This window comes from Crinia signifera, chromosome 2 (assembly GCF_055691185.1).
Source record: "Crinia signifera chromosome 2, ASM5569118v1, whole genome shotgun sequence".
NCBI lineage: Eukaryota > Metazoa > Chordata > Amphibia > Anura > Myobatrachidae > Crinia > Crinia signifera.
The window spans coordinates 39,229,288-39,254,398 of NC_139218.1; the positions used below are offsets into that span (position 1 = coordinate 39,229,288).

The 25,111-nt window shown below is 46.6% G+C and overlaps 1 protein-coding gene across 2 annotated transcripts in view; it reads right to left on the reverse strand.

The window, feature by feature from the left end:
- Positions 1 to 6,288: 6,288 nt before the first annotated feature.
- LOC146058713 (uncharacterized) overlaps positions 6,289 to 25,111 on the reverse strand; it is a 229,593-nt gene continuing 210,770 nt past the window's right edge. Inside the window, exons 3-7 of one of the 2 annotated variants that reach the window (XR_014469912.1) lie at positions 13,663 to 13,758; positions 11,195 to 11,510; positions 10,384 to 10,473; positions 9,841 to 9,959; positions 6,289 to 9,365 (exon numbers count right to left, since the gene is read on the reverse strand). Coding sequence is in view for 1 of the 2 variants with exons in the window: in XM_083170963.1 (XP_083027089.1) it covers positions 11,389 to 11,510; positions 13,663 to 13,758 (218 nt within the window). In the remaining variant the exon portion in view is untranslated. Of the gene's footprint in view, positions 9,366 to 9,840; positions 9,960 to 10,383; positions 10,474 to 10,879; positions 11,511 to 13,662; positions 13,759 to 25,111 lie in introns of those variants that run through there. The other variant, XM_083170963.1, reaches the window with a different exon arrangement.

A 25,111-nucleotide genomic window follows, 5' to 3' on the forward strand; every position in this document is an offset into this window, starting at 1 on the left:
GTTTCTCCTTTTTCAGCGGCAAATGTCATTTGTTGAGTTTCAACTTGACGCATTAGGTGATAGCTTTGTGCAAGTCGATTGTGTTGTCGAAAAAAGCGATCAATTTGGTCCATGATATTGTGGCGACAATCCTGATTGGCTGCATGAAGTTCGCAAACGTTGGCTGCTTGTGTGCTGCCCAGAACGTATAGTTGTGCAAACTTTGGAGATTCATTATTGATGGGTTGTAGGTGTGAAATACGATGATATGTTTGTCCTTGAACTTTAAAAACATATGGTCCGTTACCTGGCAAAGTGAGAATGTTGGCTCCCATAGATGCAAAGGAAAGAGCACTATTGTACGACCAAATTTTGTCTTTGAAATTAAGGTAATCAGGGCAAAGTGGATTGGATAGTAAGTTGGTTAAAAACTCTGGATAGTGTAACTCCTGTCCATTAATGTCTTGTGGCTTTGGTAATTTAACTTTTCCTTTTTGGCAACAGTGAGTAAATTTTCCATCGGACGGGCGCTCAGCTATAAAACTCAAAGAACCACAAAACTGGCACATAATGTTAAATGGGCCGCAAGTATGTGGTGTCACTTGTTGTTCATGAAACATATGTAAATTTGTGGTTGTTGCAGTATTTAGTGTGTGAAGTTGAGCGGTCTCTTTGTCAGTATGTAACTGTGTTGATGTATTTGGTAATGATGTATTAGAAAGGGATGTAAGTGGATGAATATGTGTGGTTACATCTAGGTTAGGTTTGCAAGCTGGTAACTTTTCAGTTGTAAGTAAATGTTGTGGACATAGGTCATTGTTAATTTGAGGCAGTTGCTCTTGTAGCATTGTTAGTTGAGTAACTGTGCGTTGTTGACATTGTGCATGCACGTCCTTTTGAAGTACAGTTGTTCCTTCCGTTTTGTGTTGGACTATGGGTTGTTGGGCTTGTGCATCAACGATGTGAGTCATTTGACTGTGCTGAATAGTATTTTGTGTGCGTTTTTGTTTGCTGAAAAGAGCTTTAGCAGCTCGTATTTTGTTTAGAGACTCTTGGCTTTGCCTAGATAACCATCTTTCGTGGCGTTGGGCATTTTTTGCTTTATTTGTCGTTGTTGGTGATGTAAGTTGAGGATTATTTGGTGGTAAATCTTGTTTTGGTTTTGAAACTGGGAGATGTTGTGTTTCAAGTAAATGTTGTTGACATTGTACAGTAATAATGGCCCTTATTCTGATCGGTGCGGCCGGATCCGAATATGCGGCCAGGACCGTGCGTGCGAAACCCCGCCTTCCATACGGATCGCCAACTCCGTCCATACGCGGTAAGAAGCTGGCCGAACAGACCGCACGTGTATTTTTCACGTAATACGCCTCCTCCATCTCAGGGAACCTCCCCCATCATTCGATGGTCACAGACCATCGAATGCAGGACCGAGTGGTCCACCAGCTCCCGCAACCTCAGACCACACAGACATTTTCGCGTGCAAAAGCCGGGATCAGGGCGGGCAGCTGACATCCGGCGATGTCATATGTCCGCCCCCTACACGTGCGTCACGGCCGCATTACCATACGTACGCCCAGCGTTTGCATGGGAACGCCCATGAAACGCGGGGCATATGCATACGGTAATGAGCCCAAATAGCCCTTCACATTTCATGCGGGATTTGGCCGTACGCCCCGCTCGCACATGCGCAGAGACGCCTCTGCACATGCGCAGACACAAAACATCGGCGGCACGAACGCACGCGGATATTACCGCACAGATCAGAATAAGGGCCAATGTGAGGCAGTTGGTGTTGTAGTGATGGTTGTTGAGTAAGTGTATGTGGCTGACATTCTGGATGCACAGTTTGTTGAATGCAGGTTTTTTCCTCTGTTTGGCGTTGGACTATGGGTTGGTGCACTTGTGCAGTGAAGATTTCAGGCAGTTGACTTTGTTGAAATGTTTGTTGTGTGCGTTTTTTTTCTCATGAAAAGAGCATTAGCAGCTCTAATTTTGTTTAGCGACTCTTGACTTTGCCTAGATAACCATCGTGCTTTGCGTTCTGCATTAGTTGATTTGGTAGCAGTTGTTGATGTATTGACATTGCATGTAAGTAGTTGAATATTTTGTGTTAAATGTGTGTTTGTTTCTGAAACTGGTAGCTGTTCTGTTGGAAGTAACTCTTGTTGACATTGTAGACTGATAATGTGAGGCAGTTGATGTTGTAGCTTTGTTTGTTGAGAAAGTGTATGTGGCTGACACTTTGGATGAACCGTTTGTGCAATGGTGGTTTTTCCCTCTGTTTGGGGTTGGAGTATGGCTTGGTGCCCTTGTGTATTGACGATTTCCTGGTTTTGACTTTGATTCAATGTTTCTTGTGTGCGTATGCGTTTCATAGAAAGAGCATTTTCAGCTCGAATTTTGTTTTGCGCGACTCTTGGCTTTGCCTAGATAACCATCTTGCTTTGCGTGTTGCATTCTGTGTTTTGGTAGTAGTAATTGTAGATGTATTTACATAGCATGTAAGTTGTTGAAGATTTGATGGAACATCTTGGTTAGGTTGTGAAAGTGGGTGATTTTGTGTTGGAAGTAAAGATTGCAGACATTGTGCATTGATAATTAGAGGTAGTTGCTGTTGTAGTGTTGTTTGTTCAGTAGGTGTCTGACAGAGAGGATGCACAGTTTTGTGAATGGAGCCTGTGTCCTCTGTTTGGCATTGAACTCTGCGTTGCTGCACTTCTGCATTGCTGATTGTAGCTTCTTGACTTGTATTCAATGTTTGTTGTGTGCGTTTTCGTTTCATTGAAAGAGCTTTAGCAGCTTTAATTTTGTTAAGCGACTCTTGGCTTTGCTTAGCTAACCATCTTGCTTGACGTTGTGCATTTTGTTGTTTTTTTCGTAATAGTGGTTCTTTTTGGGAGTCCATAGCGATGTTGTTTTCCTTGAAAAGTCATTGTGTTATTTGCAATAGTAGACAGTGATAAAAGAAACAGGGTAACAACAGACAGACTTGGAGGTAGGAGGGCCCTGCTGCAAGCTTACAATCTATAGGGCTAATACAAATGAGTAGTGGGAGGGCACTTGTGCATATATGCTAGTGCACATCCTCTTCTATGGTTCTTTGTGGAGTTTGAAAGTAAGGGGTTAGTGCTGTGTCCACTGTTTCCCGTACACAGCTCCTGTCTTGTCTTGGAGTTTGAACAGCACAGTAACTGAGAGCTGGTGTGTGATAGTGTTGCGGCATTATTAGAGAAAGGAGGTGCTGCTTTATATGTTAGCAGGTGTATAGCAGCATTAGGGCGGCTGGCAGCCAGTAATACCGATGGTTTACTACTGTTTATGGTGCACATACTGGAGGATGCTGAAGGCATGGAGAGAGGAGCTAGCGTTATAGCTAGCCACATGAGCACAGTAAGGTATGTGATGCCTGGTGGGAGGGATGTTAATGTGTGCTTGTGGGTGGTCATTGTATTGATGGGTGTGTGCGTAGTTGTGAGTATTGGAGACATGGATGGGTGAGTGTGTGTGTGTACTTGTGAGTATGGTAGGCATGGATGGGTGTGTGTGTGTGTGTGTGTACGTGTGAGTATTGGAGGCATGTATGGGTGAGTGTGTGTGTGTGTACATGTGAGTATCATATGCATGGATGGGTGTGTGTGAGTGTGTGTTTACATGTTAGTATTGGAGGCATGGATGGGTGAGTGTGTGTCTACTTGTGAGAATAGTAGGCATGGATGGGTGTGTGTGTACGTGTGAGTATTGGAGGCATGTATGGGTAAGTGTGTGTGTGAGTGTACTTGTGAGTATCGTAGGCATGGATGGGTGTGTGTGTACGTGTGAGTATTGGAGGCATGGATGGGTGAGTGTGTGTTTAGTTGTGAGTATGGTAGGCATGGATGGGTGTGTGTGTAGTTGTGAGTATTGAAAGCATGGATGTGTGTGTGTGTAATATAGGCATGGACGTGTGTGTGTGTGTACTTGTGAGTATTGGAGGCATGGATATGTGTGTGTGTGTGTGTGTCTAGTTGTGAGAATTGGAGGCATGGATATGTGTGTGTATTTGTGAGTATTGGAGGCATGGATGGGTGTGTGTGTGTAGTTGTGAGTATTGCAGGCAAGGAGGTGTGTGTGTAGTTGTGAGTATGGGAGGCAAGGATGTGTGTGTGTTTGTGAGTATTGCAGGAATGGAGGTGTGTGTGTGTGTGTGTAATTGTGAGTATGGGAGGCAAGGATGTGTGTGTGTGTTTGTGCGCGCATGGTTGTGAGTATAGGAGGCATGTATGGATGTGTGTGTGTGTGTAGATGTGAGTACTGTGAGTACTGGAGGCATGGATGTGTGTGTGTGTGTGTGTGCGTAGTTGTGAGAATTAGGGGCATGGATGGGTGTGTGTGTGAGTGTGTAGTTGTGAGTATTGGAGGCATAGATGGGTGTGTGTGGTTGTGATTATTGGATGGATGGGTGTATGTGTGTGGTGTAGTTGTGAGTATTGGAGTCATAGATGTGTGTGTGGTTTATAATGACGTTGCTGCCACAGTGTGCAAACATAGTAAAGTGTACTGTGCTACAGTGTGAGTATTGAAGGGACCTTAAAGGAAAAGGGAAAATCCTAAGACATATCTTGAAGTGTGGCAAAGTATTTGTGCTGAATTGAGGAATGGATGGGTGTGTGTGTGTGTATTGTGTAGTTTTGGAGGCATGGATGGGTGTGTGTTTATGTGTGCGTAGTGGTGAGTATTGGACACATGGATGTGTGTGTGTGTGTAATTGTGAGTATTGTAGCCATGTAGGGGTGTGTGTGTGTGTGTAGTAGTATTGAGTATTACAGGCATGGATGTGTGTGTGTGTGTGTGTAGTTGTGAGTATTGGAGGCATGGATGTGTGTGTAGTTGTGAGTATTGGAGGCATGGATGGGTGTGTGAGTAGTTGTGAATATTGGATGGATGGGTGTGTGGGTGGGTGTAGATGTGAGTATTGGAAGCATGGATGTGTGTGAGTAATTGTGAGTATTGTAGGCATGCATGCATAGGTGGGTGTGTGTAGTTGTGAGTATTGGTGGCATGGATGAGTGTGTATAGTTGTGAGTATTGGAGGCATGGATGGGTGTGTGTAGTTGTGAGTCTTGGAGTCATGGATGTGTGTGTAGTTGTGAGTATCGGAGTTATGGATGGGTGTGTGTGTGTGGGTATAGTTGTGAGTATAGCAGGCATGGATGTGTGTGTGCGTAGTTGTGAGTATTGGAGGCATGGATGGGTGTGTGTGTAGTTGTGAGTATAGGAGGCATGGATGGGTGTGTGTGTAGTTGTGAGTATTGGAGGGATGGATGTGTGTGTGTGTAGTTGTGAGTATTGTAGGCATGCATAGGTGGGTGTGTGTAGTTGTGAGTATTAGGGGCATGGATGGGTGGGTGTGTGTGTAGTTGTAAGTATTGGTGGCATGGATGGGTGTGTGTGTATTGTGTAGTTTTGGAGGCATGGATGGGTGTGTGTTTATGTGTGTGTAGTGGTGAGTATTGGACACATGGATGGATGTGTGTGTGTAATTGTGAGTATTGTAGCCATGCAGGGGTGGGTGGGTGTAGTTGTGAGTGTGGTAGGCATGTGTGTGTGTGTGGTTGTGAGTATTGGAGGCATGAATGGGTGTGTTTGTGTAGTATTTAGTATTACAGGCATGGATGGGTGTGTGTGTAGTTGTGGGTATTCGAGGCATGGATGTGTGTGTATTTGTGAGTATTGGAGGCATGGATGGGTGTGTGAGTAGTTGTGAATATTGGAGGAATGGATGGGTGTGTGGGTGGATGTAGATGTGAGTATTGGAGGCATGGATGGGTGTGTGTGTGTATAGTTGTGAGTATAGCAGGCATGGATGTGTGTGTGCGTAGTTGTGAGTATTGGAGGCATGGATGGGTGTGTGTGTAGTTGTGAGTATAGGAGGCATGGATGGGTGTGTGTGTAGTTGTGAGTATTGGAGGGATGGATGTGTGTGTGTGTGTGTGTGTGTGTGTGTGTAGTTGTGAGTATTGTAGGCATGCATAGGTGGGTGTGTGTAGTTGAGAGTATTAGGGGCATGGATGGGTGGGTGTGTAGTTGTAAGTATTGGTGGCATGGATGGGTGTGTATTGTGTAGTTTTGGAGGCATGGATGGGTGTGTGTTTATGTGTGTGTAGTGGTGAGTATTGGACACATGGATGGATGTGTGGGTGTAATTGTGAGTATTGTAGCCATGCAGGGGTGGGTGGGTGTAGTTGTGAGTGTGGTAGGCATGGGTGTGTGTGTGTGTGTGTGTGTGGTTGTGAGTATTGGAGGCATGAATGGGTGTGTGTGTGTGTGTGTAGTATTGAGTATTACAGGCATGGATGGGTGGGTGTGTGTGTGTGTAGTTGTGAGTATTGGAGGCATGGATGTGTGTGTATTTGTGAGTATTGGAGGCATGGATGGGTGTGTGAGTAGTTGTGAATATTGGAGGGATGGATGTGTGTGTGGGCGGATGTAGATGTGAGTATTGGAGGCATGAATGGGTGTGTGTGTGTGTGTAATTGTGAGTATTGTAGGCATGCATAGGTGGGTGTGTAGTTGTGAGTGTGGTCGGCATGGCTGGGTGTGTGTGTGTGTAGTTGTGAGTATTGGAGGCATGGATGTGTGTGCGTTTGTGTGTGTGTGTAGTTGTGAGTATTGGAGGCATGGATGGTTGTGTGTAGTTGTGAGTATAGGAGGCATGGATGGGTGTGTGTGTGTAGTTGTGAGTATTGGAGGGATGGATGTGTATGTGTGTGTGTTACTGAGTATTGTAGGCATGGATGGATGTGTGTGTGTGTATTTGTGAGTATTGGAGGTATGGATGTGTGTGTGTAGTTGTGAGTATTGGAGGCATGGATGGGTGTGTGTAGTTGTGAGTATAGGAGGCATGGATGGGTGTGTGTAGTTGTGAGTATTGGAGGCATGGATGTGTGTGTGTGTAGTTGTGAGTATTGGAGGCATGGATGGGTGTGTGTAGTTGTGAGTATAGGAGGCATGGATGGGTGTGTGTGTAGTTGTGAGTATTGGAGGGATGTGTGTGTGTCTGTGTGTAGTTGTGAGTATTGGAGGGATGGATGTGTGTGTGTGTGTAGTAGTGAGTATTGTAGGCATGGATGGATGTGTGTGTAGTTGTGAGTATTGGAGGGCTGGATGGGTGTGTGTGTGTGTGTGTGTGTAGTTGTGAGTAATGGAGGAATAGATGGGTATGTGAGTAGTGGAGTTATGGATGGGTGTGTGTGTGTGTGTAGTTGTGAGTATTGTAGGCATGGATGGGTGTGTGTGGTTGGTAGTATTGGAGGGATGGATGGGTTTGTGGATGGGTGTAGATGTGAGTATTGGATGCATGGATGTGTGTGTGTGTAGTTGTGAGTATTGGAGGCATGTATGGGTGTGTGTAGTTGTGAGTAATGAAGGGATGGATGTGTGTGTGTGTGTGTGTGTGTGTGTGTGTAAAAATCAATACTAAAGAGTACTGTGTAATACAGAGTTTTGAAGGCACCTTGAAGTAAATGTCAAATCCTAAGACATACTGTACATAGAAGTGTTCCAAAGGATTTGTGAATATTGGAGGTATGGATGGGTGTGTTTGTGTGTGTGTGTGCGTGCATTTTGGACTTTTTGAGGCATGGATGGATGGGTGTGTGTGTGTGTGTATTGTGTATTTTTGGAGGCATGGATGGGTGTGTGTGTGTGTGTATTTGCAAGTGTTGTAGACATGCAGGGGTGTGTGTAGTTGTGAGTGTGGTAGGCATGGCTGGGTGTGTGTGTGGTTGTTGCATGAATGGGTGTGTGTGTAGTAGTGAGTATTAAAGGCATGGATGGGTGTGTGTATGTATGTGTGTAGCAGTGAGTATTGTAGGTATGGGTGGGTGGTTGTGTAGTTGTGAGTATTGGAAGGTTGGATGTGTGTGTATTTGTGTGTGTGTATATGTGTGTTTAGTTGTGAGTATGAGAGGTATGGATGGGTGGGTGTTTGTATTTGGTAGTATTGGAGGCATGGATGGGTGTATGTGTGTGTGTAGTTGTTAGTATTGGAGGGATGGATGTATGTGTGTGTAGTTGTGAGTATTGTAGGCATGGATGGGTGTGTCTAGTTGGGAGTATTGGAGGAATGGATGGGACTGTGGGTGTGTGTAGATGCCAGTATTGGAAGCATGGATGCGTGTGTGTGTGTGTGTGTGTGCGTGTGTAGTTGTGAGTATTGGAGGCATGGATGGCTGTGTGTAGTTGTGAGTAATGGAAGGATGGATGTGTGTGTGTGGGTGTTGTTGAGAGTATTGGTGGCATAGATGTGTGTGTGTGTGGCTTAAAATCATGTTGGTGCGTTAGTGGTGTCCAAAGAGGTGTGACAATATAGTGGGAGCTGAAATGTTTAAGGGAGGAATGTTGTGTAAGAAGAGGCGTTTGTAGTGTAGTGGTATGGGGTAGTTATGAGAATTGGAGGCATGGATGGTTGTGTATTTGTGTGTGTGTATATGTGTGTTTAGTTGTGAGTATTGGAGGTATGGATGGGTGTGTTTGTACTTGTTAGTATTGCAGGCACAGATGTGAGTGTGTGGTTGACGATGTAGTTGGTGCGTCAGTGGGCAGACGTTGTAAAGTGTGAGTTTGTAAGGGTCATGTAAGCAAATGGAAATATTTAAACACATAAATGGAAGTGTGCAAAAGTATTGGAGTTATGAAATGTTTAAGGGAGTACAGTTTTGTTAGAAGAGATGTTGTTAGTGCAGTGGTATGGGGTCGTTGTGATTATGGTAGGCATGGATGGGTGTATGTGTGTGTACTTGTGAGTATTGTAGGCATGGATGTGTGTGTGTGGAGGCATAGATGTGAGTGTGTTTTTGACAATCACGTTGGTGTATCAGTGGGCAAACGTAGTAAAGTGTGCTGTGTTACACTGTGTGTTTTGAAGGGACCTTTAATGCAAAAGTAGTTGTGAGTATTGGCGGCATGGATGGGTGGGTGTGTGTGTGTACTTGGTAGTATTGGAGGCATGGATGGGTGTATGTGTGTGTGTAGTTGTGAGTATTGTATGCTGGGATGGGTGTGTGGTTGTGTGTACTTGGATGTTTGTGTGTGTGTATTTGTGAGTATTAGAGGCATGGATGGGTGTGTGTGTGTGTTTCGGTGCGAGTATTGTAGGTATGGATGGGTGTGTTGTGAGTATGGGCTGCTGGGTGCCATGAAGCAGGTACTGGGCTGAAATGGAAGGTAGCTGTGTTTGTAGATTAGTTGGTAGTGTAGTAGTATGGGGTGTTAGGTAGTACTTACAGATGGGTGGGGTAGAGTTGTGTTCTGCGGCAGGCGTCACGTGAATTTGGCAGGAGGCGGCAGCAGGTCGTAGAGGGTGGCGCTTTTTGGCAGCAGGTTGTGGACGTTGTTGAAGGAACCTTAAAGCAAAAGCAAATATTAGAAGACACGAATAGGGGTTGTTGTGATTATAGTAGGCATGGATGGGTGTATGTGTGTGTGTGTGTGTACTTGTGAGTATTGGAGGCATGGGTGGGTGTGTGTGGAGGCATAGATGTGAGTTTGACAATGACGTTGGTGCATCAGTGGGCAAACGTAGTAAAGTGTGCTGTGTTACAGTGTGTGTTTTGAAGGGAGCTTAAATGCAAAAGTAGTTGTGAGTATTGGGGGCATGGATAGGTGTGTGGTTGGTAGTATTAGAGGCATGGATGGGTGTGTGTTTGTGTGTGTGTATATGTGTGTGTAGATGTGAGTATTGGTGCAATGGATGGGTGTGTTGTGAGTATGGGATTCTGGGTGGCACGCAGCAGGGACTGGGCTAAAATGGAAGGTACAGTAGCTGTGTTTGTAGATTAGTTAGTGGTGTAGCGGTATGTGGTGTTAGGTAGTACTTACAGATGGGTGGGGTAGAGTTGTGTTGTACGGCAGGCGTCACGTCAAATTTGCAGTAGTCGGCAGCAGGTCGTAGAGGGTGGCGCTTTTAGGCAGCAGGTTGTGGAGGTTGTTGAAGAAACCTTAAAGCAAAAGCAAATATTAGAAGACACGAATAGAAGTGTGCAAAAGTAGTAAAGGCTGCAGCTACCGGCGTGAGATGCATTGATGGGTGTGTGTGTGTAGGTGTGAGTCTTGGAGGCATGGATGGGTGTGTGTAAGTTTAAGTCTAGCAAGCATATGTGTGTGTGTAGCTGTGATTATTGGAGGCATACGTTGGTGCATGAGTGGGCAGATATAGGTGAGTGTACTGTGTTAGACCGTGATGGGTGAAAGGGGCTGAAGTGTGGTACAGTTGTAAACCCTGCAGGGCCGTGCCTGATATGGGAGTTGTGTGATGAGAGGTGTGTTTGAAGTGGTGTACTGGGGTGCCTGGGGTGAACTGGAAGGGAGCTGGGTTTGGAGTTTTTTGTGGTGTATTAGTATGGGGTGGTGGGTAGTACTTACAGATGGGTGTGGTAAAGATGTCGTGTGGCACAGGGAGTCTGGGAAAGTAGAGTTGTGCGGCATCAGGTCCTGGAGGGTGTTGTTCAGCTGCTGCAGGTTTGAGAGAATGGAAATAAACGTAAGAAGGGGGTTGTGGGGGTGGGGGTGGTGGGGGGGATGGGGTTATTTGGCTGAGGTGCACAGTGGGCTTCCAGATGGGTGTGATGTGGTGTGGCACTGGTGGTCTGGGAAAGTAGAGTTGTGTGGCATCAGATCCTGGTGGGTGGTGTGAATGGAATGAAACGTGTGAAGGGGGTTATGGGGGGAGGGGAGGGGTGGGGTGTAATTTGGGTGAGGTGGACAGTGGACTTCTCTGGGCTGGTCCCCGTGGCCCCCGCTGCCACTGGCAGCCTCTATGATGGTGTTAGAAGACATGAATAGAAGTGTGCAAAAGTACTAAAGGCTGCAGCTACTGGCGTGAGATGCATTGATGGGTGTGTCTGTGTAGGTGTGAGTTTTGGAGGCATGGATGGGTGTGTGTGTGTGTACGTTTAAGTATAGCAAGCATACATGTGTGTGTGTGTAGGTGTGATTATTGGAGGCATACGTTGGTGCATGAGTGGGCAGACATAGGTTATTGTACTGTGTTAGACCGTGATGTGTGAAAGGGCATGAAGTGTGGTAAAGTTGTAAACCCTGCAGGCCTGCGCCTGATATGGGAGGTGTGGGATGAGCGGTGTGCCTAAAGTGGTGTACTGGGGTGCTGGGGTGAACTGGAAGGGAGCTGGGTTTGGAGTTGGTGTATTGGTATGGGGTGGTGGGTAGTACTTACAGATGGGTGTGGTAGAGATGTGGTGTGGCACAGGTGGTCGGGGAAATTAGAGTTGTGCGGGATCAGGTCCTGGAGGGTGTTGCTTGTTGGCATCAGATCCTGGTGGGTGTTGTTCGGTTGCTGCAGGTTTGAGAGAATGCAAAAAAACGTGGGAAGGGGGTTGTGGTTATTTTGCAGAGGTGCACAATGGACTTCTAGATGGGTGTGGTAGCGATGTGGTGTGGCACAGGTGGTCTTGGAAAGTCGAGTTCTGTGGCATCAGGTCCAGGAGGGTGTCGCTTGTTGGCATCAGATCCTGGTGGGTGGTGTTCGGCTGCTGCAGGTTTGAGAAAATGGAAATAAACGTGGGAAGGGGGTTGTGGGGGGGTGTAGGGGAATCTGTGTTAGGTGGGAGCGTTAGGCAGCGTGTCCCCCGGGAGCCCTTGCTGTAAGGGTAAGATGTGGTGTGTGTGTCTCAGCTAGGAGCGGACAGCTTTTGCTGGGAGCGTCAGGCAGCGGGTCCCCTGGGAGGCCTTGCTGAGAGTGGCAGGCAGCGGTGGGTGGCTGGGAGCCAGCGTGTGTGTTGAGCGGGGGGGGGGGGGTTGGCCTTGCGTTGTGTAGACATGGGGCTGGCTGGATCGGGTAGCTGGTGGGGAGGGGGTTTGCGCGGTGCGTTTCGGTGGAGATGCGTGAGGCAGCGGGTCCCCTGGGAGGCCTTGCTGAGAACGTTAGGCAGCGGCTGGGAGCCAGCGTTTGTGTCTGACCTGGGAGCGGAGGCAGCGGGTCCCCTGGGAGGCCTTGCTAAGAGTGGGCAGGCAGCGGTGGGTGGCTGGGAGCCAGCGTGTGTGTTGAGGGGGGGGGGGGGGTTGGCCTTACGTTGTGTAGACGTGGAGCTGGCTGGGTCGGGCAGGTGGTGGGGAGGGGGGTTGCGCGGTGCGTTTCCGTGGAGATGCGTGAGGCAGCGGGTCCCCTGGGAGGCCTTGCTGAGAGCGTTAGGCAGTGGCTGGGAGCCAGCGTTTGTGTCTGACCTGGGAGCGGATAGCGTTAGCTGGGAGCGTCAGGCAGCGGGTCCCCTGGGCGGCAGGTAGCGGTGGGGGGGGGGGGGGTGGGGGGGGGTGGGCGTGCGTTGTGTAGACGTGGGGCTGGCTGGGTTGGGCAGCTGGTGGGGAGGGGGGTTTGCGTGAGGCAGCGGGTCCCCTGGGAGGCCTTGGTGAGAGCGGCAGGCAGCGGGTGGGAGGCAGCGTTTGTGTCTTACCTGGGAGCGGACAGCGTTAGCTGGGAGCGTCAGGCAGCGGGTCCCCTGGGCGGCAGGTAGCAGTGTCTGGCTGGGAGCATCAGGCAGCGGGTCCCCTGGGCGGCAGGTAGCGGTGTCTGGGTGGGAGCCAGCGGGTCCCCTGGGCGGCAGGTAGCGGTGTCTGGCTGGGAGGCAGCTCTGAGCATCAGCCAGAGGGTCCCCTGGGCGGCAGGTAGCGGTGTCTGGCTGTAAGGCTGCGTCTGCGTCTCAGCTGGGCGACAGCCAGCGTTTGTTAGGCAGGCAGCGTGGCTGGTGATCCGTGCGGGTGTGTGAAGGGGGCTGGAAGGCTGCGTCTGCGTGTCAGCTGGGAGCGGCAGGCAGCGTGGCTGGTGATCCGGACCTGAGTGGGATAATGGTCGGAAGGGGAGGTGACGGTGGGGGCGGGGGTTGTAGTCGGGATGCTGCGCGTGTATGAGCGGGGCGGGCTGGGCGCGCGTTGTGTAGACGTGGAGATGCCCTATGGGCGGGCAGGGGCTGAGTGTGTGGGGGGGGGGGGGGTGTTTGTGGGCGGTGAGCAGCCGTGGGGTGGAGTTTGTGCATGTATGGGGAGTGGTGGGCGAGGACTGGTGTGGAGAACAGAGGTGGTGTGTAGAACGGAAGTGCCTTGCTTTTGCAGTGTGGCTAACGGTGGATGGGCCTGTCAATCACCCGTGAAACCCCGCCCACCGTTTGCCACACTGCTTAGACTGACGGATCTGGCTAAATATATAAGAGATAAAAGAGGCCCTAGCACAGAACTCTGTGGTATCAGTACAGGTATCATATTTGATACTGCACCGTTTACAATGATTCTAATCTCTATTCCGCAGCAAGTTTCCTACCGATCTATACATTTTTATACCTAGTCCCAAATTCTCCATTTTATTTATCAACCTCTTGTGTGGCACAGTATCAAAAGCCATAGCAAAATCCAGGAAGACCACATCTACAGCATTTCCATTGTCTAGGTTGTTGCTAACTTCCTCATAAATGCTTATGTTTTTGGATATTATCCCTTCAAATTCACTCAAATAATTTACTGGTCTATAATTTGTTGGGTGATCCATTTTTCCTTATTTGAATATTGGTACTACCTCTGATATTCTCCAGTACTTAGGCACTTTAACAGATGAAAATATAGTTCTCAAAAATGTAATACAGTACAGAGGGTTTGCTAGTTACTCTCTTAATTCCATTAGAACCCTAGGATGAATACCGGATTTGTTTGTTTTGATTTTGCGGAGCCTCTTTTTGATTTCATCTGTAGTGAATTCCAAATTAAGTTCAAGTTGGTTCATCCCACTTGTGGTACCTGTTAAGGATTTAAAGAAACCTTTATATGTGTGACTGCAACCTCTAAAATGTAAGCATACTGTACATGTGAGCACTATTTCATTCTTGCACGAGTGAGGTCACTCTTCAGTACACTTGGAACCCTAGGACCACTGGGAGTACGCTTTCCTTAATCCTCATTGACACATTAGGAGACTGTCATATTTATACAGTACTACACTCTTGTATACATTGGGGGAAATTTACTAAAGGAAATTTGTAAAAAAATAGGTGTATTTGTATCCAAAAGTACACTTATTTTTGACATTTACTTTCCCGAAAATACGGCAATTCGTATTCGTATTGATGTGCTATCAATACGAATACGAATTGCCGTATTTTCGGGACAGTAAATGTCAAAAATAAGTGTATTTCTGGATACAAATACACCTATTTTTTACAAATTTCCTTTAGTAAATTCCCCCCATTTTCTTTTTTATGTGACTGTTTATATGGAGAAAGCATTCCGGAACCCACTGAAAGGAGAGGTTTGGAATACCATATTCTATATGGACATTTCAATAGCTCATGTGAGTCTATGGGTGAAATTTAATAGGATGAGAGATTCAGAAAGTGAGAGATTTGGTGAGAAATCTCCATTTTTTTTAAAAGCGGCAATCATTCACACGGCTAAATCAAACTGATTTTGCAGTGTAAATGATTGCCGCTTTAAAAAAAAAGGCATCTCTCTCTCTCTCTAGAACAGTGGCTCATTACTCTAGTACCCCTAACAGTTCAGGTTTTGTTAGTCATCCAGCTGGTGCACTGTGTATCACCAAATACCACATTTTAAAAACCCACAGGTGAACTGGAAAACGCGCAGTTGGGGGTTCTTGAAGATCGGGGTTGGGAACCACTGCTCTAGAAGATTTAGGGCAGGGGCTAATTCAGAATGGGGCCCAAAAAATTATGGTTACACCTGTGCTCTTAGTGACCCTACACTCCAAAATACAATAATAAACATGACAGGCGTACCAAGTGGAATCATATCATTTTATCAAAAGGACTTAACAAGAGATAAAATAAATTGATTTTATCTCTTGTTAAGTAAATAAAATAAAAAATGTAGCATTGTCCTTTAAAAGCGGTCTCACTGGATTAGATGTACCTTTCCAATACATGCAGGAGCATATTTAAAACAAAAAAGTATTTTAATAGTGTGATAAAGTCTTAATAGATATAATAAAAAATCTCTGAACAAGTCTGTGCTGTACAATTTTAAATATTAGTTTAGTACTGTAATTAATTTCTCTTCATACTGCTGCTTCGGCACAGATCCTGCAATCATTTCCCTGGAATAGTTATCTACTGTAATTTCTATATGGGAAAATAATCGTTTTTCTGTACCCCTATTTCCAACCTAGATTGCCCAATATATACTACCTCCTAAATGGCTAATTCATTCCATACTTTAATACAAATGTACCCCATGAAAGCCTATTGACTCGGTTACAGTGTAAAGTTAGCCATACACTTATACGATTTGGGAACTTTTCACCCAATTCTTAAGGACGGGCTCGTGAATCGGGTGATAAGTGTCCACGTGGTATGTATATAACCTCCAATTCCAATGCGCGGTCCCATGCGCATCGGTTCGGAGATCACAAGGGCTGCAGGTAGGATTCGTCCGATCCCACAGACCTTGCTGGTATTGCAAAAGGACCGCATATGATGTATTGTATGGGATCCTGTTGCCCGGGAAGCCTGGTGGGCAGTATCCGAGGTATTGCATGCAAGGCTGCATGAGATACCGTGGCATACTGTATGGGCAGCTTATGCCCAACTCCGCATGCTGTAATGATGACACTATACAGTCACAGATAATAATGTATGTTATTTTACTTTCTCATACTATTGTGGGACGCACCCAGCGCCTACCATTGGGCTATGCTCCCGGCAGCCGGCCGTCCATCAACAGTAGCTGCCACGATCATGCTGGCATCCCCCCGGAGCAACACCCATATGCATGGTGTCCAGACAATCTCCTGAATAGTTCAGTGGGTGAGAATACAAACGCTCTCCCCCCACTTCTACATACGTGCTGTTTCAGTTTTCTATGTGACTGCTTTATCTGCCTGACTACTGGACCTCATGCGTGTCAGTTTACACGCTAATTCAGGCACACCAGCTTCCTACTAACCATTAATGCTTCAATATTGGATACTTTAACACCTTTCCACTAACCCATGCTTCAATATATGGCTTCTATACAATGGATTACTAACTTATGCAAGGAGTCCAAGTTTCTTACCCTAATACCGGGTCATCAGCTGGTCCCCATTATAAGGCTACATTACAGATGAAGCGGGACTTATCTACCCAGGGGATGGCGATGCCAGCCGCCATCCCCTGCCCCGCGCCTTCTGTGTGCCGAAAGGGGACGCTCACGCACGAGGTGCGCGCGTGTCCCCTTCCGACGGTGCTGCCGGCGGTCGCCCGGTGTCTACACCGGGTCCCCGCACCCTCCTGAAGCGGTAGGCGGACAGGATTGCGTCCGCCTCGCCGCCCGGTTACTGAGACGCGTGTGCGTGGGGGACGCACGCGCGTCTCAGTCAGATGGAGCGCCGTGTTGCTGGCGGATCGCCAGCAACATGCTGCTGGCGATTCGCCAGCAACAATAAGACCCGCTCCATCTGTAAATCAGGCTACTAATTATGTTCTAACCGTTTAGATATTTTAATATTTAGTTTGCTTACAATTGTTTAGTTAATTTTCCAATTTCTGCTATAAATGTTTTATCATTTACAACTATATTATCTTTTTTATTCTAAAAGCTGGATTAAATTCAAAGCGTGTCCTGTATTATTGTGGTCAGCGTGGTATAAGTAAACCAATTGACAGTGCAGTGTATAATATTTCTTTCTCATACTACAGTATTGTAACTAAAATGTTTAGAATATACTTGATAAATGCTACCTCAAAGCTGATTGGGCAACTTCTGTCCGCTTCTCTATTCTTTGTATTGCTTGATACATCCACCCAGAGTCTTTTCAAAACAGATTTGCCGCAAGGAGTCGCTCTTAAATAAATATCTTAAATCGGGCTAACTGTATTCACCCCCCATAATGTTTAATTTACTGTAGATGCAGGTTATTCAAGGGTTTTCTAACACCGTGTGCAGTGATCATAAGATAGCCCTATCTCATCCTTGTGCAATGTACCAACTAGACTTTGGGGTCTATTTACTTAAGCTTGCGGAGAGATCAAGTGGACGGTGATAAAGAACTAGCCAACTAGCTCCTAACTTACTTTTAAAAGCTAGCCTGTAACATGACAGGTAGTAGCCGATTGCTGTGTCACTGTGCACGTATCTATGGTAACACTGTGCTACTCTACACAGTGCACCTGCCTGGTGACCTGGAAAGGGTAAACTCTCTCTCTCCAGAGGATTAAGTTTGAGAACCAATGCCTAGACTTAAGGTGCAAGGCTTTGTCCTCCAGTTGGCCACAGAGGTTACTACTTGCCCCTGAATAGTGTTCCGGCAGCTGGGTAATAGATTTCACAAAGCTAGCTCCACTCCTCAGTTGCTTCGGTTATAGCTTAAGCTGGGTATACTCTTACCCAAACCACAGCAGTTCCGACTCCTGTATGACCAGTTTGTCCTACATTGGACAAGTATGTATCCTCCACCGACTGACCCCTTTATCTTTGCTGCTTGTCGGTTCTTCTGGGACAGCCTTAGGCTTCAGCCTTTGTCTTGGGTGACCTGGAGAGTGGGGACCCCTTTATTGGGTATTCAAATACCAAGGAATACCTGGCCTGACTGACTAGTTTATGGCGAATGAAGTCTTGTCCAGGAGGACCACGTCAAGTGTGTCCCCTGGCTGTGGTGTTACACCCTAGAGTCCGATGCTGGTTCATAAAATACAGGTGACCGCTACCTGTTTGTTCCCTGTATTTTTTTGAACCAGCGCCAGCTGAAATAGCCTGGGGCTGGTTATTCCTTTGGGGGAAACCCACACATTTATTTTTAGTGGGGGAGGACCATTAAACTCCTATTCCCAATTATGTTTTTGATTCTCACCCTGCATCTTCACCGTTATAAGTAATAAAATTCCTCATTAATAAATTCTCACTTCCTCCACATGTACTGCATTTACCAGCAGATTGCCATAGATTGTTGCCATTAATGGCAATAGTGCAACTGGCCATAGGCAGTGTAAAAATATGCAATGGATGACCATCGATATTTTTACCTATCGATGGTCATCCATTATGTTTGACTAATTGGCCTGTGGGCCAATCAAAACACGGGGCGGAGCTTTGCATGTGTCGGGGGCGGAGCTATGCTCCATGTCCCGGCACTTTGGGGGAGAAAAAAAACAAAAGCAAAAGATCGGTTTTGCTGTGCCATCGATGGATGGAAACCAGCTGGTTCTCCCCCACCGATGTCAAAATTATTTGACATCGGCCATAAACCATTGATTTTGAATCATTTATGGTCGACGGCCATCCCTAGTCTGCAGTAGGAATGTATCAACAGTCTGATATGGAGTCTGATCTGCCAAGTAAAGGCCCACATACACCAGAATAAGATTGGACCCAACCGTCCAATCTAAACTGGTCATGCGACGGAATGTGTGCACACGATTGCCCAATGCACACTACCGGGGGTCGTGAGGTTGACCCACAGATGAGACGTGCTGCACGTCTCATCCATCGGCTCTCATTAAGGTGGAACAAGGAATTATACATTATATGCTTCTAAGCACATATGATCGCTCGCTTGACCACTCCTCAAACCTGCATACAACCTGGTCATCATATGCAGGTCGTCCTAATGTATGGACAGCTTAATAGACCCAGCTTAATTACAGTGTGCTCCCCTGCCCTCGTGGCTCTCAGCACTGCTGCTGACTGTTCCATTTCCTGTGCATGCACTCAGCATCTTGCTGCCAGTGGAACAAGTCCCTGCTGGCAGCTTCTATGGGCCGCAGTGCCAAGCTGGAACTTAAAATATGTGAATACATTCTAATGGAATTAACAAAAGATAAATTGGATCTTTCCTGTTATCTGTCCTCCAATACTATCTATGGCTGCCCACTTATTTCATATATTTCTTAGAAATCCTCCCTACATCCTCCTTATCCCCCTCACCTACCTATCACCCACTCAGTTTCCTGAACAGCACCAGGGGCACCCCTCAGCTGGCATCCCACACCCGTACATCACCTGACACAGACCTGATTTATAAAGGGACTTCAGATCAGCAGATATACTGGAAATATATATACTGTGACAGTTTTACTGTGACACTGCATAAGACATACAGTCAGACAGATAGAACATTAGTCTGGCAGATAACAGGAAATAATAGTGGAGGGCAGATAACAGGAAAAATCGAGTAAAATATATTCCTTAAAATGTATTATTGTCCTTAAAAGCAGTCACTAGATATACAGTAGTGAATATTACTGAACAGGTACATAATTATAGACAATGGGGTAAAAGTAATAGGCTGTGACTTTCAGGTGCGAGTGAGTTTCCAGCGAGTTTACCTGATGTTTTAAAGGGACAATCATTAAAAAAAAGCAAAACATGGTTAATTTTGCTTTTTTTAAATGATTTAAAATGTATACATGACACATGCTTACAAAAAAGACCTTATGGTGAGTGCATTACCCAGGAAAGTTTTCCAGATTGGAGCCCAAGTCCCCCAGTATGGTGGTAAAATCGACACATACAGTAAAGGCCCCCATACATTAGGCCGACTTGTCCTAGGGACAAGTCGGACCCAATTTACCTGCGAGCCGCCCGGCAGCTCCCCGGGAGGCTCACATACAATTTGGCACTTGATGTGCCATTTTTACATGGGATAAATCGCATGCGATTTATCCCATGTAAAAAAAACCCCGGGGAGCTGCAGGGTGGTGAGCAGTAGTGGGGGCGGGCAGCGGCAGTAGTGGGGACGGGCAGCGGTGGTGGGGGCGGCCAGCGGCGGTAGTGGGGGCGGGCAGCAGCGACGGGCGGCGTTTGCGGTGAGCGCAGTGTACTTACACATAGCAGCAGCGGCGGGGACGGGACGCGCAGTGGCGGCTATTATATTTTTAAAATACTTGTCAAATGACCGGCCGCTCTCTGATTGGCCGGAGAGCTCTCAGCCAATCAGAGAGCGGCCGGTCATTTGACAAGTATTTTAAAAATATTATAGCCGCCACTGCGCGTCCCGTCCCCGCCGCTGCTGCTATGTGTAAGTACACTGCGCTCACCGCAAACGCCGCCCGTCCCCGCCGCCGCTGCCCGCCCCCACTACCGCCGCTGGCCGCCCCCACCACCGCTGCCGCTGGCCGCCCCCACTACTCCCCCGGTGTCTGTATGCATATGCCTGTCAGGTGGCAGGCATATGCATACAGGGAGGTCGGACGTGATCGTATGTACAGACCGTCCGACCTCCCTGATCCGGTCCGATGCGCACGGGACCGCGCATCGGATCGGATCAAATGTCACATACCTACGATTTTGGGCCGATTTCATCCGATTATCGGCACAAAGTGCCGAAATCGGATGAAATCGTCCCAAAATCGCATAGTGTATGGGGGCCTTAAGGGAGTGATTCTGGTTGACACGCAAAGCTTCAAAATTCGCAGCTTTGTGTGTCATCTATGCACCACCTGCACGTTTTGAGCATGCACAGTCACGAAACATCGCTCCCCTGCGCGAATCTGTGGGGGAGCGAATGGACCAGAATAAGGCTCTATGGGTGGCAGTACTATACCAGTCTCTATGGGTGGCAGTACTATACCAGTAATAGTGTATTCAGGGCATTTCCAGAGCTCACCACTAGAGGCCATACCTTGTCCTCAAACAACATCTCCAAGAGTCAGGTTGAGCCATTGCCCAATTACTAGAGATTTTTCATACATTTCCACAATAAATAAAAGGGCAGTTGCTTGATTGGTAACAAAGTGTGTGTTTGCAAATTCACTCATGATACACCATGGATGCAGGCTATCTGTGCTTACCTTCTGTATCAGCTCCGAATGTGTAGATAACATTGACAATTAAAGTAGCCATTTTCTGGGAGCCAGCGACACCCCCAAGGCAGTCTAGATCCAAGTGGGTAAAAAGACCATGCCCCCCTACCCACCACCTCAGCAGCCTATCCCTTACCTGCCACTACCGACAGCAATTCTTAATATTATGCCTCACAGTAGTGCCCTAGTTTATTTTATGAACCATCGTAGTTCCCTAGTTAACATGATGTTACATTGTAGGGCTGCCAGTAAACATTATGCAACACAGTACCCCCCAATTCACATAATGCCATACAGTGCACTTAATTAATATTATGCCATTTTACAGTTCTCTGCGTACATAATGGGGCAGATGTATCATAAAGCTTGTTACATTTGTGAAATAACGAGTCCCGCTTCTCCTGCATAACGAGGAGAAGCGGGCACTCGGTATGGGGAGATGTATTAACATCCCCCAAGCCGATAAGGAGAGCCGTTATGCCCAGCGTTAACGGCTCTCCTTATCGGCTCCCTCAACGGCCAGCACATGCGCACTCCCCGTCGCGACCCCTGCCCGGCTTACTGGGCATGCGCGAGATCTCGCAAAAACCGCGAGATCTCCAGCGCAGCCCAAGCCAGACGCAGGGCTAGCGTTGTCCCCATAGTGGGGGATAGGACAACGCTAGCCCTGAGCTGGCGAAGCGGCCGGGGCAAATTAACGCCTTGAAGGCTGTTAATACATCGCCCCGGCCGTTAATCCCTGGGGGGGATTGCAGGGACAGCCCCGCCGAGCGTAACTCGGCGGGCTGTCACTAGCGCACGTTAGGTGCGCTAGTAATACATTAGGGACAGACGTAATCCCCCCCAGTTAACCAGCGTTAAGTGCATTTTTGCACTTAACGCTGGTTAATACATCTGCCCCAATGCACCATGTATCAGTACAGTACCCTCCAGTTCATATATTAAAGTGCCCCAGTTCATATTATACATTACTAGTTTCCTCGTTCATATTGTGCCACATTAGAATGCACTTCAGCTCACATTATGCCACATTACAGTACCCAGCTCATATTAGGCCTCACTATAGTGTCTCCATTTCAAATTGTGCCACATTAAAGTGCTACAGTTCTTATTATGTAACATTGGGGCAGATGTATTAAGCCTTAACAAGAGATAAATGCAAGGGGGATAACTGACGTTTTCAAACACAGCCTGTAATATGGTAGTTAAGAGGTGATTGGCTGGACGTTTATCTCTCTTTATCAGCCTTGCATATATCTCTTGTTAAGGCTTAATACATCTGCCCCATTATTAGAAGAGTAGCGTAGAATGGGAGACACATGTACCTGCCACGGTTGTTAGCAGCAATGTAAACAGAGAACAGAGAGTTTGCTGCACACGTCTATCGGGGCAAGTCAAGCCCCATCATTGGCGAACCAGTGACCAATGTGGAACAGCCACACTCTGTGTCATCAGGTTGCATGCCATGTCATGATTTCAATATATTGCATGTTGGTTGGCAGTATTTGGTTCTAATACTGTAAACTTCTTGTTCTGGTTATGTTATTGTTTGGATTATGCAATACTTATACAACAGTCAATCAGCAAGAAATCTAAACATTGATGGTGAGGTTTGTGGAACATATTAAAACAATAGTTTGGGTAATTCATTTCTGAGAAAAGAAGATTAGAATTTAGTGCTTCTTCTTTCCAGATACAACATCCTGAACTTGGAGGCATAAGCCTATAATAACAAAGCAAATATTATCCTAAATATTATTCCAACTCAGGTAGCTGCTGCAATAGGATTCACATAATCCTTAATATTTATACAAACACTTGGATTTGTGCCTTCTCACATTTAATAGATTCAGTGTTATTCTGTGATACAACCGGTTTCTACTTTTTCAAATATTTAAAGTATTAAGGAACTTTTAAAATAAGGGAATAAATGTCATAAAATACTGGTGCTATAAGGCAGTATACACAGCAATGGGAATAGAACAAAATGCAACACATCATCTATATATATATATGTCTAGTGTCCGTGAGTCTACAAAACACTGCCATCTGCTGGCAGAGAGTGAAACTGCATGTCTTTCTCATACATGCACAAACATAAAAGGCAGCAGACTAGCTTTCGAAGTTTTTACTTCGAGCGGGCTTACTAGTAATTTATACTTGACATAACTAAAAACCAGTGTAACTAAATAATGAACTGTTTATTTTCTATTCATTCAGCAAATTATATGAACATATAAATAATATCGGCAGCAATGAATAACTCATATTAAACTCCATCAGCTACATTCATCCCACTCTTAAGTACATACAATTTAAAATTGGATTATGCTTTTTAAAGATTAATTGATTAATGCTAGCATGGGGGCAGACCAGGAATGGATGGTAAAACAAGACAATGATTCATACAATCATGAGCATAAGTAGAAGCAGATTTTTTTGCGCAGAGGGAGGAAGCAGAATCTGTCTGGTCGTGGGCAGATCAGCAGTGCTTGGCCACCCCCCCCCCCTGGAAGTCAGCAGCGCCCCAACCAAAGACACCGCGGTCAGCGATGCCCGACGTCCCCCCTTCCTGGAGGTCAGCGGCAGTGGTGCTCTGACCGAGGGTAGCGTGGTCAGCGATCTCCGACCCCCCTCCTTCAGGAAGTCAGCGGCGCTCCGACCAAAGGTAGAGCGGGCAGCGGTGCATGACGACCACCACGCCTCCCGCCCTCGTTTCCCCCTCCTGACAGACCAAAAGCATCAGTTCCCGAAACTACCCCCTCCCTTCCTCCCTGTGAATAAGTCCGGCGATAGGGGGGGGGTGTGTGTGGGACTCTCAGGTCACTTAGAAATGGGTACACCCTAGGTGATGTCAGCTGCCCTCACCCCCTACTCACGTCACCGGGGGATTGCATGGCAACTCCCAGTGTTTTCATGAACGCTGGTTGTTCCCATGGGAGAATCGCCCGGCCCATCGCCGCACGCCCCCCTATGCAGACACACACCATCGGTCCCCCTTGTGAATACACCTGACTAAGGTCCCTAGTGTCCAATATGTTCAAGGAGGCATAAATATAGTTTAGTCGGTGCCAGGATATACTAGGATATACTATGTGCAGCATGTACTTTTTAACTAGATCACTTCATATCTAGTGCAAAAAGCAAGCTGCAGTAGCGCATTGCATACATTTTGAACTAGATGCAATGCGATCTAAATCAAAATGCACAGGCTCCTACACTTTCATCCTGGCTCCTAAATTTTTACATTTTTTGTCAAGCCCTGATTTATCCCATCTGGCCCCATTGATTTATCTACTTCGATACTGTAGTTCTATTAGGACCTTCTCCTCTGTAAATATACTCATTTAATTTTTCATAATATCCCTGCATCTTAACTGTGTCTCTTCTTTTTCAGTAGTGAATCCTGAGCAAAAATAATTATTAGTAAAATGAGATATTAAATTGTCTCCCTCAACAAGAAACCCAGTCTCTGTCTTTAGTCTTATTATTCCGCCTTTTGTTTTTCTACTCTCACTTATACTGTATACCTGAAAAAGTTTTGCCTCCTTTACCCACTGACTGAGCCATTTTCTCCTCAGCTTGTACATTTGTACATCTGATTACCTTCTAAGTATAATAAGATACATCTCTTTGTCTTCATTTTTGTGTGTCTGCTTATATTTCCTAAAAGCCATCTTTTTTGCTTTTACAATACTTGTACTTGTTTCTTAAACCCCACTGGCTTCTTTCTCCTTGTGCTTTTCATAACCCTTTTGAAGTTGCCTTTAGTATTGCACTAGTATTTTCTCGCTCCCCTGCACTTCTTCTGAGTTCCTCCGCACTGCCAAAGCATCGATAACACATTTCCCCATCCCTACAAAATCAGGCTTCCTAAAATCTAACACCTTTGTTAGACGAGTCAGTCTCTGGGCAGTATTCAATGTAGAAAATTCTCTGTGCATGGCGAGAGATTTTTTCTCTCGCCATGCACTCGCCGTGTTCCGGAGCCTCCTGCTCCCACTATTCAACGTATTCAAGACTCGCCGCCACTCGCGGCGAGTCTTAACCCCTGCAGTGGACGAGCGTCCGCGGCAGGGAGCTGACAAGGAGCCGTGGGACGGTGGCATCCAGGGAGATTAAAGTCTCCCTGGATGCCCCAGAACATATGTGGAGGGTAGGGGGCCCCCCCGGGACCCAGGCAGCACAGGCTGCCCCCCCCCCTATAGCCAGCGGGGGACCCAGTATTCACTGCACCCGAACGTGCATATTAACTATCGGGTGCAGTGAATATATGAATATCTAATGAGCGGCTCGAGCGCTCCGGCCCCCTGCTGGCTGCACTGTGTAAAAAAAAAAAATATATATTTTAAAAAAAA